At 39.6% G+C, this 14,698-nt stretch overlaps 1 protein-coding gene across 9 annotated transcripts in view; it reads right to left on the reverse strand.

The window, feature by feature from the left end:
* Positions 1-1,472: 1,472 nt before the first annotated feature.
* The window catches only part of NCKAP5 (NCK associated protein 5), a 604,332-nt gene continuing 591,106 nt past the window's right edge, over positions 1,473-14,698 (reverse strand). For 7 of the 9 annotated variants that reach the window (XM_028744493.2, XM_077935496.1, XM_077935485.1 and 4 more), the window contains one exon: positions 1,473-2,899. In XM_028744493.2, the coding sequence (XP_028600326.2) occupies positions 2,630-2,899 (270 nt within the window). In that variant the 3' untranslated portion in view covers positions 1,473-2,629. The remainder of the gene's footprint in view (positions 2,900-14,698) is intronic. The other 2 variants (XM_077935505.1, XM_077935513.1) reach the window with 1 other exon arrangement.

Here is a 14,698-nt window from a genome sequence, read left to right on the forward strand (position 1 = left end):
CCCTCGCCCGTCTTTTTGGCGGGAAAAACGAAGGACGAGGCGCGAGGAAGACAGTGCTGCCTCCCGCGCGAAGAGGGTCTTACGGAACAGAGAACGCACGCCCTTCAGCGTTTTCAGCCAAGTGTTGCTGAGCACCGGGAAAGCGCTTCGTTCTGTGGGAAAACAACGTGCCAAGCGGCCTTCGGAGCGCGCCGGCTACTACCTGCCTGCCGCTCTCGCGCGCTGCTGTGCTCCAAAGGCGCGAAACCTCACCCCGCTCCCATCAACACGGCCCGGAGCGCTTGTGTGTGTGTGCGCGCGCGCTTGACTCGCTGAAAAGCGCCTTCTGCAGCCCGCGCAGCCTCTTCCAACCTGAGAAAAATGAGCCAAACAGGCAGCAAATGGGAAAGGGGGACCGGCAGTCACCTTATCCTTCACAGAAGTTTAAGCTTGATAACATTATGGCAGCGCCTGAAATAAAAACAGCCTTCACCAACCCGGTGCCCTCCGGATCCTTTGGACCACAACGCTGACTGGGGCAGTCGGGAGTTGTAATCCAATACAACTGGAGGGGGCGCCAGGTTGGCGAAAGAAGAGTTAAAGCATCTCTAATGCCTTACCTTGGTGCTGCAGAAGGGGCGGCAGTCGGGGATCGTTTCTCGCCTTCTAGGATTCACCCAAAAAAAATAATTAAAAAAATGAAGTGAGGTTCTGGGCGTCGGTTCCAGGAAACTGGGGACATCCAGGGCAATCCTATACACGTCCAACAAGAAGCGAGCTTGATGGAGCTCAGTGGGACTCACTCTGACTGGTAACCGAAGCTTAGGCTTCACCATGTTTCATGCCAGTGACACAAAGGACGTAAAAAATAAAATAAAAATAACGCACGTGCCTTATAAACGGGCAGCCTTCTTTTTATCAGGGCTCAGACCACTGTCCCATTTATCTCCATGCCTGCAGTTCTGTGGGGGCTTCACTTTGTTGCTGGAGCACTTTATCTCCCATAAGATTATGTGTCTAAAGCTGTTCCATTACTACTTGCACCCGCCTCTGATGGCTTTTTCCAGCCTCATCTCTCGGAGACCTTTCTTTGCTTTTCATCATTCACCCAATCTTTTCTCAGAGAGAGAGGGAGAATGAGAGCTAGAGAGAAATCGCTAGAGAGGTTTGAATTAAGCTTAAATTACTTCTTAGTTGCCATGTAGAAAATTCATTTGACTGATTTTGCATCCTATCTGCACATACATTAGCAGAGAAGCATACCAGGCAAGCTTGGTTTGAGAAGGGAAATGGCTGGAGAATCATTAGTATACAGCTGTGTATTTTGTTGCAGTTGGTCCTCTTGTCTATAAATATTGCTTCTTTATATTTACATATAAAGGTAGTTTTAACTCAATTTCCAGGTAGATTTTAAATGCCTGCTTCAAATCAACCCTTACCACTGTTAGAACATTTGTTGATGTGTATGTAATATCATTGTTTGGATAACCATATATGATATGACTTTTATTCAGAAATAAACTTCAAAGGAAATTTCATAAAATTCAGAAACAACCAAACTCTACCCCAACATTATTTAAAACAACATGAAATGTAACATTGCACGAAAGTATTAACCAAGTAACACTGATAGTACAACATAGTGGGTGGAAATCAACAGGCTTATGCTACAAACATAGTAAACGGGTTAGGAAGTATTGTAAATATAGCTAGCTTACAGGCTGCTGTACAAAAGTTGTTATAAATATTCCACATCTAAAAAAAATACGCTCCACCTTTGAAATAGACTTCTCCCTTACATATAAAGAGTCTTTGTAGGAAACCCCCACCCCCCATAATTTGTTTGCTGGCACCAATCTTTTTCTTGATTAAAAAAATTTAAATTGTTGAATACAAATCTAAATCAATTGCATTATAGTCCATGATTCCCAAATTAACAGAATTAATATGAAATCATATCAAAGTTAAATCAACACAACATGTATTCATGGTATAAGGCTACAGATTATAGGGAAGGAGGGTATCTCTTGGATGATTTCACCAAATGGCATTAAGAGAAATATGCAAGTTCATAGAGAATCTTTTCAAAATTGCACAAGTATATGCATTTTAAAAAAACGTATGTTGTACAATGTAGTTCAAGGTGATTCATTATAGACCATTTGGCAAGTTCAATTTTGCGATAAAGCAGTGTTTCTACATACAGTTTTAAGACTAGAACGTTCATAAATCTTTATTTTACAAAAAAAATTACTAACTTTGTTAATATTAACATCAGTGTTTAAAGTTAGTAGCCTGCTATTTCAGGAGCATGGCACCAATTAGTATTTATTGCTGTCATGTTTTTCTACAAATATAATTTTATTTCTCTTCCCCAGAACATTTTTTACAACTTCTGTACAATAATTCATAAAAGTGCAAAATTAAGACTATTTCTTTTTAGTAACAACTGTGTTGTACTGTCAAACTTTCAGTCTTTTTGTTATAATGCAGATTTTTCTTCGTTATTGCTCTATATGAATATATCTGGATATATCCTATCATGAGTCTTAGCAACTTACTTTGAATATTTTCAACAGCTCTTATTTATTTATAGTTCTTCTGTTCATTAAGTGCTCCACTCAGTGGCCACCCATGTCGAGTGTCCTCTTTAGACATCATTTGAGCCTTGGCTTGCACAGGATGAGAAGCTATCATATAAAGAATCACTCAAGGACTCCAAGTGGTCTATATCATGCCTATCAGAACTATTTAGAGAAACTTCTTCATTCTTCCCATTTTCTTCTTCTTGCCCTTCAACCTTGCTCTCCTTTTCCAATAAAATGCTTCTGCTGCTGTTAAATTTATTGAGAGACTCCAGGGAAATTTTAGATAACCCCTTTTCAGAATCTTCCTTTGCTTCTTCAGGTTGCTTCAATTTCTGTAACGATTTAAGAGGAGAGGAAGTCAGAATTAGAAACATACTCTTCTCCAAAAACAAAAATAGTTATCAAAATTGTAAATAGTCAATTACTGCCTGTCCAAAGTTCACAGCAGAAAAGAAATAGATAGTTAAATGCTTTGGGGCTTAATCCTCCATAATAATTAAATCCAAGAATAAAGTTCATTTTGGGATAAATCATAGCTTTAATGATTCTGCTGAGACAAATAGGACTCAATTTGCAAAACAGTTAAGTGCCATTTACATTTTAAGCAGCTGATTTTGGAATCTGTATGTGTAAAATATCTCCAGCATCTCCAGAGTAATTTACATTTCCCATCCTTTTTCGGGAATCATTATTTAAGGACAACTCGCTATTCGTCAAAGTAGCTGGCGCTATTATTTCATTCGGACTCCAGTGAGTGCACTCCTATTCTGAGACCCAGTAACAGTGCAAATATTAGGTGAAAGCTGAAGACAAGACAGGCATGGTTAAGTTCTATTAAAATCAGTGGAACTTTTGAATACAGACAAATGTTCATGTCTCACTTATTTCAATAAATCCAAAGTGCACCTAACTTGTCAGGGTCACACCAGAAAGAATAGTGAAAGCAAAGGTTCCCCCCCCCCCATACACATCATTTCCTAGGCCCTCCCTGCCGCTTCCATCCAACACTCTATCAGCTTCAAGGCAGGTGTAGTTGTCTCCTTGGCTTGGGGGCATGTTGGTGAACTCCAAAAGCCCCTAAACTGCCCCAGGTATACCCACTTTCTGGCTTTATCAGACATCAGTGAGGCAATAACCAGGAACATTTCTGTAGCAGCAGGAGGGGGCCCTACAACACTGGGTCTCCCTCTCCATCCTTGGAGGATACTGTCCAATGGCCACTGGAGTGCCTTCCCAGGGCTACAAGACTGCAGGTAATGTCTGCAGTGTAATATATACATGTACCTGATCTCACTGGAACATGTTTTTGTTGTCAGATTTTGTTGTCAGTAGTGTAAATCAGATATAAAAACTATGCATTACAGTGGTACCTCGGTTAAGTACTTAATTCGTTCTGGAGGTCCGTTCTTGACCTGAAACTGTTCTTAACCTGAAGCACCACTTTAGCTAATGGGGCCTCCTGCTGCTGCCGCACTGCCGGAGCACGATTTCTGTTCTTATCCTGAAGCAAAGTTCTTAACCTGAGGTACTATTTCTGGGTTAGCAGAGTCTGTAACCTGAAGTGTATGTAACCTGAAGTACCACTGTACTTTGAGAGAGAAATGCTGGAGTACAAAATCTCTAAACGTGTATGGAATGGTGTGGCCTATACCTAACCGGTGTCAGAGGAAAAGAAGCAATTTCTGCTATCCAATTAATCTATAGATTAATATACCACCTGTTTTAACAGGCTGAGTATTTGGAACTAGAATCATAGAATCATAGAATCATAGAGTTGGAAGAGACCACAAGGGCCATCGAGTCCAACCCCCTGCCAAGCAGGAAACACCATCAGAGCACTCCTGACATATGGTTGTCAAGCCTCTGCTTAAAGACCTCCAAAGAAGGAGACTCCACCACACTCCTTGGCAGCAAATTCCACTGTCGAACAGCTCTTACTGTCAGGAAGTTCTTCCTAATGTTTAGGTGGAATCTTCTTTCTTGTAGTTTGGATCCATTGCTCCGTGTCCGCTTCTCTGGAGCAGCAGAAAACAGCCTTTCTCCCTCCTCTATGTGACATCCTTTTATATATTTGTACATGGCTATCATATCACCCCGTAACCTCCTCTTCTCCAGGCTAAACATGCCCAGCTCCCTTAGCCGTTCCTCATAAGGCATCGTTTCCAGGCCTTTGACCATTTTGGTTGCCCTCCTCTGGACACGTTCCAGTTTGTCAGTGTCCTTCTTGAACTGTGGTGCCCAGAACTGGACACAGTACTCCAGGTGAGGTCTGACCAGAGAAGAATACAGTGGCACTATTACTTCCCTTGATCTAGATGCTATACTCCTATTGATGAGGCCCAGAATTGCATTGGCTTTTTTAGCTGCCGCGTCACATTGTTGGCTCATGTCAAGTTTGTGGTCAACCAAGACTCCTAGATCCTTTTCACATGTACTGCTCTCAAGCCAGGTGTCCCCCATCTTGTATTTGTGCCTCTCATTTTTTTTGCCCAAGTGCAATACTTTACATTTCTCCCTGTTAAAATTCATCTTGTTTGTTTTGGCCCAGTTCTCTAATCTGTCAAGGTCGTTTTGAAGTGTGATCCTGTCCTCTGGGGTGTTAGTCACCCCTCCCAGTTTGGTGTCATCTGCAAATTTGATCAGGATGCCCTTGAGTCCATCATCCAAGTCGTTGATAAAGATGTTGAATAAGACCGGGCCCAAGACAGAACCCTGTGGCACCCCACTAGTCACTCTTCTCCAGGATGAAGAGGAACCATTGATGAGCACCCTTTGGGTTCGGTCAGTCAGCCAGTTACAAATCCACTGAGTGGTAGCATAGTCAAGACCGCATTTTACCAGCTTCTTTACAAGAATATCATGGGGCACCTTGTCAAATGCCTTGCTGAAATCAAGGTAGACTACATCCACTGCGTTCCCTTCATCTACCAGGCTTGTAATTCTGTCAAAAAACGAGATCAGGTTAGTCTGACATGACTTATTTTTCAGAAATCCATGCTGACTATTGGTGATCACAGCATTCCTTTCTAGGTGCTCACAGACTGTTTGCTTAATGATCTGCTCCAGAATCTTCCCTGGTATTGATGTCAGACTGACTGGGCGGTAATTATTTGGGTCCTCTCTTTCCCCCTTTTTGAAAATAGGGACAACATTTGCCCTCCTCCAGTCTGCGGGGACTTCGCCTGTTCTCCAGGAATTCTCAAAGATGACTGCCAGTGGTTCTGAAATCACATCTGCCAGTTCTTTTAATACTCTTGGATGCAGTTCATCTGGCCCTGGAGACTTGAATGGAACTTTAGTAAGGGACCTGGAATCTGAGGGAAAGTATCCCAATGTGCATTGGATATATATTTACTAAAATAAATCTGTATAATGCAGACATTAATTAAATTTACTAGGAAAGAACTTCACATTTTGCATGTGTATTGATTTTCATGAACTAAAAAACCTTTCCAACAGAAATGAAGGCAACAGGAGAGGAAATTACACTGAGCTGGTCCAATCCCCTCAGGCCAGAATCAATCAGATATTGGCTATGTCTACTTGGAGAAGTGTTGCAATCTGACAAAACTACATAAAATGAAGCACTGGACAATTTATCAGCATATTATATATATTTTTAAAAAAAACCACAACTGGATTGTACAATACCAATTTTATCTCTGCTTGAAGAACACTTTTAATCAGCTGTTTTAGGGAGAGGTTCAATATAAAAATGACCTGGTTTTCACACACAGCTGGTGTTTTTAAAAAAACAAAAAAAACCCATCTCTTCTCAATAATATAATTAAAGAAATACATGAAAATACTGAATGCATTAGGAGCTTTACCAATATCTAAGGTTTTTGCAGTATCCATTGTTAAATGAGGTGTGCTAAAGTCACAATCATTCTTCATTTTCAGTATTAGTTCCAAGCAGAAATAAATGGATCAATAAACTATTGGCAGTCAAAGAACAAACATTTTTACTTTATGTCTAGTTGGCAAGTGAAGTGGCTGATTTAGTGGTCATTCAGAAATATCAAGAATACAATACAAAGGAAAAAAAGATATTGCAATGTAAGAGCAACATAAGATGAGTATGTTTGACTCTGAAGAACTTAGAGTTCTGTTTAGGTCCACGTTATGTGTGCCCATTTTTGCAAAAAACATTTAAGCCACAATGCTAATTTTTACAGTTGAAGCCCAACCCATAACCAGCTAGGCCTGGTTAATTTGATTTTTAAAAAATGCTTTAAGTCCAAGTACAAATTGTGCAAGTCATTTTCAAAAAGCATAAGTAGCCAGGGTGATGGGTCTGTGTTCGCTGCTACTGAATTACACTACCATTTCCACAATCAGACTATAACATCTGCACTATCTTATTCCATTACAAGAGTGAGATAAGCCAGCTGAAACGTAAGCCTTACATTTATTGATTCAATCCACCCAGTAATTCATGGAAAAAACCACTAAAGTCACTGGGTCTCCAAGTGGCAGCTATGCCCCAGCAAAGACATATGCTCATGAAAGCTGAATAAACTGTGTGTAAGGGAGTATGCTCGTGTATTCATGAGAAACATGTATTTTTGTGGAAGAAAATGGAGCACTTCTGCATATGTAATGCTTTGGATCATGTCCAATGTAAGATTAGATATTCTAGTTCTATTAGTATTCTATTGGTCTGAATCCTAAGGGCCCCATGCATGTGTTGAAAGCAGTTCTGCGCACTTGCAGGGTGTGGGGCTGCCCATCTCCCCTCTGACTGCATCCCTCCTCCCCATGCCATATGAAGCCAGCTACAGACATGGCCTGTCAGGAATGCTAATTTTGGGGTAGGTCAGTGCAGGGATGTAGCAGGAGAGCTGGAAAATACACAGCCCTTTGGAGCCAGAGAGAGAGAGGGAGGGAGGGAGGGAGGGACTAGTTTGATTTTTGCATCTCAGTCATATAGGCCACTGGGTTGTTGTCAGCTTGATCCTACAAAACCACTTTCACTGTCAAACATGAAACACCAAAATTCAGTAGCCCCAAAATGGCCTGCAAAGCAGACAAACTACCTGTGACCCTATTGTGTCCTGCCTTCCACACCTCGTTAGCATGGACAATATACAGTGGTACTTTGGGTTAAGTACTTAATTTGTTCTGGAGGTCTGTTCTTAACCTGAAACTGTTCTTAACCTGAAGTACCACTTTAGCTAATGGGCCCTTCTGCTGCTGCCGCGCCGCCGGAGCACGATTTCTGTTCTCATCCTGAAGCAAAGTTCTTAACACGTAATATTTCTGGGTTAGCGGAGTCTGTAACCTGAAACGTATGTAACCCAAGATACTACTGTACTAACAGGGTATTGGCAATTTTGTGTTGTGGAACCACTAGAGCTGCTCCAAAATCCTTTTTTCTGAAATGGAACTAACGTTGTTCCTGGCATTGCTACAAGAGCCTTTGTTGTACAACTAGGTTTGTGTTTTGGAACTTAAGCATTATCATATGGTCTTGGTTGCAAAATGCTAAACTACGGTGCGGGGGAGACATTCCATAATTTTTCATTCATTTTCAGCTACACAGCTCTGTTTTGAATACATTTAACACAGCCAAGAAAAAGAAAATCTCAAGAAAAATATTCTAATTATTAATAATTCAGAAATCTGTGTTGCAGTCCTTTTTCTCATGAAGATCCTTGTGTGGTATGTCACTATGAGTCCCGTGCTGCAGGATATGGGGGAAAGGTTTCTCAAGCCCACCTAATTACACCACTGCTGAGTTTTGAATGGAATCCAGGCTTCCCAAATTAGCATGTAACACTTCAGTTACATGGTATCCTTCTGTACCATCTGGCTGGATTAGGGTTTGGAGGCAAAGTATTATAGTGGCTTCAGTCCTTTCTGAAGTGACACATCCAAAAGGTGGTGCTGAGGGGCTCATGAGCCATACTGCAGCCATCAATCTCTGGATTCCCTAAACTGTTTGACACCTGCAAACATCTCAGGTGTCACCACTATGTGGGTGTTAATACAACACCATTCTTTTCCATCTGTTCATCCTAGAGAAACTGTTGAAACCCTAAATGGGTATCTGGAGGGAAGTTTTGGGATGGATGACCTCAAGCAAGCTGGAACTAAATTCAGATAAAATGAATTATCTGTGTGAGAAAATATGCAGATCTGGATGGAGGTATCCAGCTGGTTCTGGATAAGGTTGCATTCTCCCAAAAGACAAAATTCTCATTTTTGGAGGTTCTACTGGACTTGGCACTGTCAAATGATGCCCAGGTGGCTTCAATGGCTAGAAATGCTTTTTAGCAGTTTAGACTGATTTGCCAACTGCAATTCTATCTAGAGAAAGCAGACCTTGTCACAGTTGTGCAAGCCTTCAGAACATACTATTGTAATGCACTCTATATGACACAAATGGCTGAATTGTTTGTGTGGGCCTGGTGATCAGAGCAATTGACATATATTTTATATCAGGTGCACCAGTTACCAGTTTGCTTCAGGACAAAATTTAAAGTGCTGCTGGCTACTTTTAAAGCCTTAGATAGGTTGGGATCAAATGATCTGAAGGACTACCTGCACTTGTACAAACCAGGCCCTAAGATCGGTTTCTGGTGTTCTTCTCAAGAAATATTAGGTTAGCAGGAACTAGAGACTGTCTTTTCAGTGGGGACCCCATATTTATGACACTCCTATCCATATGTACATGGTTCTTACAGTTTTAAACCAGCCCTGAAAACTAACAGTGAAAAACATCTTCTGTGCTTAAGATGCAATATAGTACTTTGTTATATATGCCCAACCCCACAGAAGCAGGGGTCTTCATCTCAAAGAACTTGACACAAGGCAGTGCTATATTTAATACTTTACATATATAGAAATACATGGAAGATTTTCCAAAACAGTAGGAACTGCTTGAGTGGGATGCCAGATTCCTTCTATCAGAATTTAAGGATATAGCTGTAAAAGGAGCTAAGGGTTTCACCTCTAACCTTGTGGGTAGAACTGATAGACTGATCTAGACAAAGATAAACTTATGCTGATCGGAGAAAAGAAATTGCAGCTTCCTTCTATTTATCACTTTCAGTGGTAGTATTACAGTTTAGTTAGTAATTTAATATGATGACATCAATTAATAAAATATACTAGATAAAGGTGGGGGAAAACATTAAGGTCAAATTCTATGATCAAGGAGCCAAATTAAACCAAAATGTCGAGCAATAAACAGTATTCAGTAGTGAAACTAGGCAAGGGATTTAAAATTTAATCCAAAGTCTACCAAAGTCAACAGGAGTCTTCCTGCTAACTGTAATGCGTTTTGGATTAGGTCATATTGTCATCAAAACTGGGTCTAGCTTTTAAAGGTAATAGCTGTCTGGCTGTTATCATAAACACTGGAGGACAGCTTTGGTGGTGAAATGAGTTCTTTTTGTACTTGTACTTGTACTTGACAATACAATAAATAAATTTAATTCCTGTGCTTTAGCACCAAGATTAGTGATCTGAGGGGCACTTGACATACTGCATTGATAGTTGTACACCTAAAGGCTTTTAAGTGTGAAGAGGATAAACATGTGTATCATTAAGGTACAATAGTCAAAGAACTGTGGTTGCAGTTTGAATAAACATGTGGTGGCAAACTCAGGCTGTATTAACACGTGGGGTTTGTTGCATTAGCCACCACATGGAAACGTCAGGAAAATGGAATAAACAGTCAGGTGAATGCTGTCCAAATCCAACATAGCAGCATGTGAATGTTATATTGCAGCAGGTGTGGGAAAACGTTAGTCTTCCATATGTTGCTTGACTAGAACTCCCATCATCCACTGCCCATGCTTGCTGGGGCTGATGGAAGTTTCAGAAACATCTGGAAGGTTAGAGGAAGGATTTCTGCTTGTGCAATGGAATCCTCCCAGGTGCCCTCTAAAACTGTTTATCCTCTGGAGCAGATTTGGGAAAGGCGCAGTGTACACACATGGAGTAGCAGAGAGGGGAAGTCCATGTGCGTAAGCAAAAATCTATTCACTACCATGATCTCCAGATGTTGCTGGACTCCAGATGCCATCTGTTCCAGTGAGGATGATCAGTGGTCAGAAACAATGGAAGATACAGCCCAACAACACCTGGGAAGTTAGCCATCCATGGCACAATAACAGTAACAATTAATTATTTATATACCACCCATCTGACTGGGTTGCCCCAGACACTCTGGGCAGCTTCCAACAATTATGAAACCACCATGTGTGAAAGGTTCTTTAACTGATCATCAATAGTGGAAGAGAATCTGGTTTTTCTTTTGTTTAATTAACAGTATTTTACTATACTACAGTAAGGTAATGGCTGTGCTGGAATGGAAGATGTTTGGTAGTGTGCTATTACTCTTTGAACAAATACTCATGTAAGCTATTAAAAATAAGCCTTTTTTAATTTCTGGATTTTATTTATTTTTACTGAAGAGAAAAAATTTCAATTACCATTTAAAGTCAGGCTATGAAAAAACGCTCACGATGAATTTGGCAGACCACTGACTATGAAGACACTCATCTCTCCCCCCCACCCTCAGCATGGCCCTTAGTTTAATCTTCAAAACTTTATTTGCAGAATAGATTAACACCTGCATCCTGCTGTCTCTGGGATAAGAAGTTATGTAATATAATACTTAATGCACATGGGCAAATCATTACAAAAGTGTGTGCAATTAATTGTAAGCCTAAAAATAAACTCAATTATATCTTAGCTTCCTTCTGAAATAAATGTGTCTGAACAAAACTTATGAAAATGAACTGTTCTTCTCTCATGTTAATGGAATAAAGTAAGGATTGCCAAATGGATAGCAAGAAATCATCACATCTGCTCAATTCAGTCCTTATTTTGATTACTTTCTATTCCAACTTTTTATCAGGTTTGGTTTTTTTGTTATCAGTTAGCGAAATGACCAAGATGTAGTGTGGTTGATATAAATTTGGCTATTGCTACCATGATTATTTTTTAAAAGTATATTTATTATTATTATTATTATTATTATTATTATTATTATTATTATTATTATTATTATTATTACCTCTTATACTTTTGGAACATGTAAATCTTTCCACTAATACCAAAATCATATACAGGTTTGGGACTGCCCTAAATAAAAAATGCAGAAATGCTTCCAAAGATTTTAAAAAACAGCTTTGGCATAACATGTAAAAGAAAGAAAACAAAGGAACTGACATTATAAGCATCCAGTTACACAATGGAGAGATAGATGGTGCAGATTTACCCACCACTATAGTGCTTCTAAATCCACTACTGATTTCAGCCACTAGGAAGCTCAAAACCTCTGCTCATGTTTAAATCATTATTTTACTAATGCACTTTTAGTGTGAATCAGTACCTTTTCTTGCTGATAAGGGCCATTCTGCAGGATATCAGATATATATTGTATCCTGGGGAATTGGATGGCTCAGGGATTTGGTAATAGTATATGAAGCCTTTAACCTCCAGGTCACTGGTTCAGATAAAATCTGGCCTACACAAGTGACTGAAAATCATTGCTATCAGAAGCTTGCCTGATGAACCCTGACTAACTCCTCCAGATACTTAGTTTACCTGCCAAGTATTCACATCATCATCACAAAGGAAAGGGGAGAACAAGCAAAAAAAACACAAGAGAACAAAGTACTACCACTAATTCTTAGCTGATTTTTGATGCGATTTCCTGATGATTCACAATTATGTTTGCACATATATACATGTCTGTACACACACACACACACACACACACTGCTTCATTAAAGATTTAATTAAACCATGCTGCATCATTAAAGATTTAATTAAAACTTAAATCACCAAAGTAATGATTATATATTGTTTTTGGTATACTGGATTCCAGAAACAAACAAAAAGGCTTAACATGCTACATGTTGTAAGTACAAATAAATAATAAAATGCAGCACACGCTGCCCTTTACCTGTCAATCCACTATGGCAATTCTTCTACTTTAATGAAGATGTATTTATGTTGACTTCTTATACACCCTCAATTGCTAGGAATTGGTTATATTATATACTGTACTATTAAACAGACACACAAATGGCAAAATCTATTCCCAATACCTGAGTGAGCTCAGCCTCAAGTTTATGGAGGTGACAGAGATGGGTACATTGAAGAATGGGCGGTGAGCAGATCTCCCATTGTAAATAAGAGTTGTTTTGCTACAAGCCATGTCCATGTGCCTAAGAGCTATCTGGGTGGGGAAATGGGCAAAGCAGCCCGTGCAGACTGAAGGATCATGCTCCAAAAATATAAAGATGAAAATATGAAGAACTACAACAGGTGTCACACCCAATCTAAAGCTTAGACTTGGCCACAAAGAGAAGGCAGCCAATATCTAAAAATCTTTAATGCAACTCAGGCTCAGGAACATTTAAATTGAAGGTTCTTCAATGCTTCCAATAACAACTCAGGTTCAGTTATGGGAGTTCATAACTGAGCCATCCAGCATAGATGTCCTTCTCCATATCCATTGCCATTTGATCCTGCTGTCATGGATTAATTTAGAAGCCATCTGTGATAAGTCTGAAAGATTGTGACAGGCGAGTGGAGAGAAAATTGTCTGTAAGGCATGCCCAGCAACTGAGTGGGAGCAGTAAAAAGGGTGCAGGGAAGGAAGATAGGTATGGTGTGTATTTTTGTGTTTTTATATTGTAAGCCGCCAAATTGCTATGAGAATTAAATATAGATCAACAAAATCAATACTTAATTGCATAACTCAAGGTCTTTCATTTCACACCTAATCCCTGATCAGAAGTAGCAAGTATGCTGATTAAAAAGTATAATAAAAATGTTGCTATGAAGTGGAATAGTTTTCAAGCTTTTTGCATGTTTAAATCTGCAAGTTACTCTGCCTTTGCTTATCCAAGGTCATATTGATCCAATAATCTATACTATTTATCATGTTAAATTTCACATTTAATTAGAGCTAGATGTCATAGAAATCACTGAAGGTACTTTATATTTATGATATAAAGTAACTAATGGACCATTGAGTAAATTACATAAAAACATCATAGTGCACGCTATTAACATTCTGTGGCTCCCCCTTTTTTTTAATTCAAATTTTCTATTGTTAACAAGTTCCTTGGAAACAGTGGAGCTGAATCATACAATAATACAAATCAGAGTTCTTACTCCACTAATGTAACTGGTGATAAATTAGTCAGTCCTTTATGCATAAACTTGAAAGTTTGTGTGTGCCCAAGGAATTTGTTTTATAAAAAGGTTCATTTAGTTTTCAAGCTGGAATCAGCAGTTTTCTATCTGCTGAAAACCAAATATACATCCAAAGGAACAGTATTTTGTGTGTGCCATTTGCTGCCAAAAATCACATGAAAAGAATGAGATACCCGTATGGCTTCCTGTGACTGCCATCATTATCGCACATTCCTATGTATGTCTATTCAGAAAGAAGCCTTATATAGTTAAACTGGGCTTATCCCAGATAAGTGGGCACAGGGTTGGCAGCCTGAGGCTGTGTACACACTCCTGTTTACTCTGCATCCTGTGTACTCTCACTGCTGGTTTGGGAAGTGGTGTACATACAACATTAGCCATGATGCATATCTAGCCTGTCATTTCTAATGAAATGCTGCATTTTGATGTGTTTTCCCCGTAACCAGCTACTATCCAAACTGAGAAAAAGTACAACCTTGCTGTATTTTAACCTGGTAACACAGCCTTAGCTGATCTTCAGTGCACTGCTTCCAGATTTTTATTTCTTTTTTCATATGAAAGCTATTTATTTACAAAGGAGGGGAAGAGAAACATTCCTACAATTTCTTTTTCCTGCATTTGATTATGCCCCCTCCTTTCCATTATCAGAGCCACTTTCTGCATTGCCACCACAAACCCTGTCAAAATAAGCATTTTGTTAATTTCATTGGATAGTTCCTTTTTGCCAGAGCTAAAATGGGTTCTTCTCAAGTCCAGAAGTCACAGGCTTTCCAAAAATTAGGAAAAATGGATATAGCTGGGCATGCAGTCAGTGACATGGCTGTTGCAGGCCGTACCCCAACATATGCATTCCCAACCTGTGCTAATTCATTTATAAGTTGGAACAGAGCTTACATAAAACTGGAAATGTCTCTCTCCCTAAAATGGGGTCAAATGGTCAAACA

This window comes from Podarcis muralis, chromosome 1 (assembly GCF_964188315.1).
Source record: "Podarcis muralis chromosome 1, rPodMur119.hap1.1, whole genome shotgun sequence".
In the NCBI taxonomy this organism is placed as follows: domain Eukaryota; kingdom Metazoa; phylum Chordata; class Lepidosauria; order Squamata; family Lacertidae; genus Podarcis; species Podarcis muralis.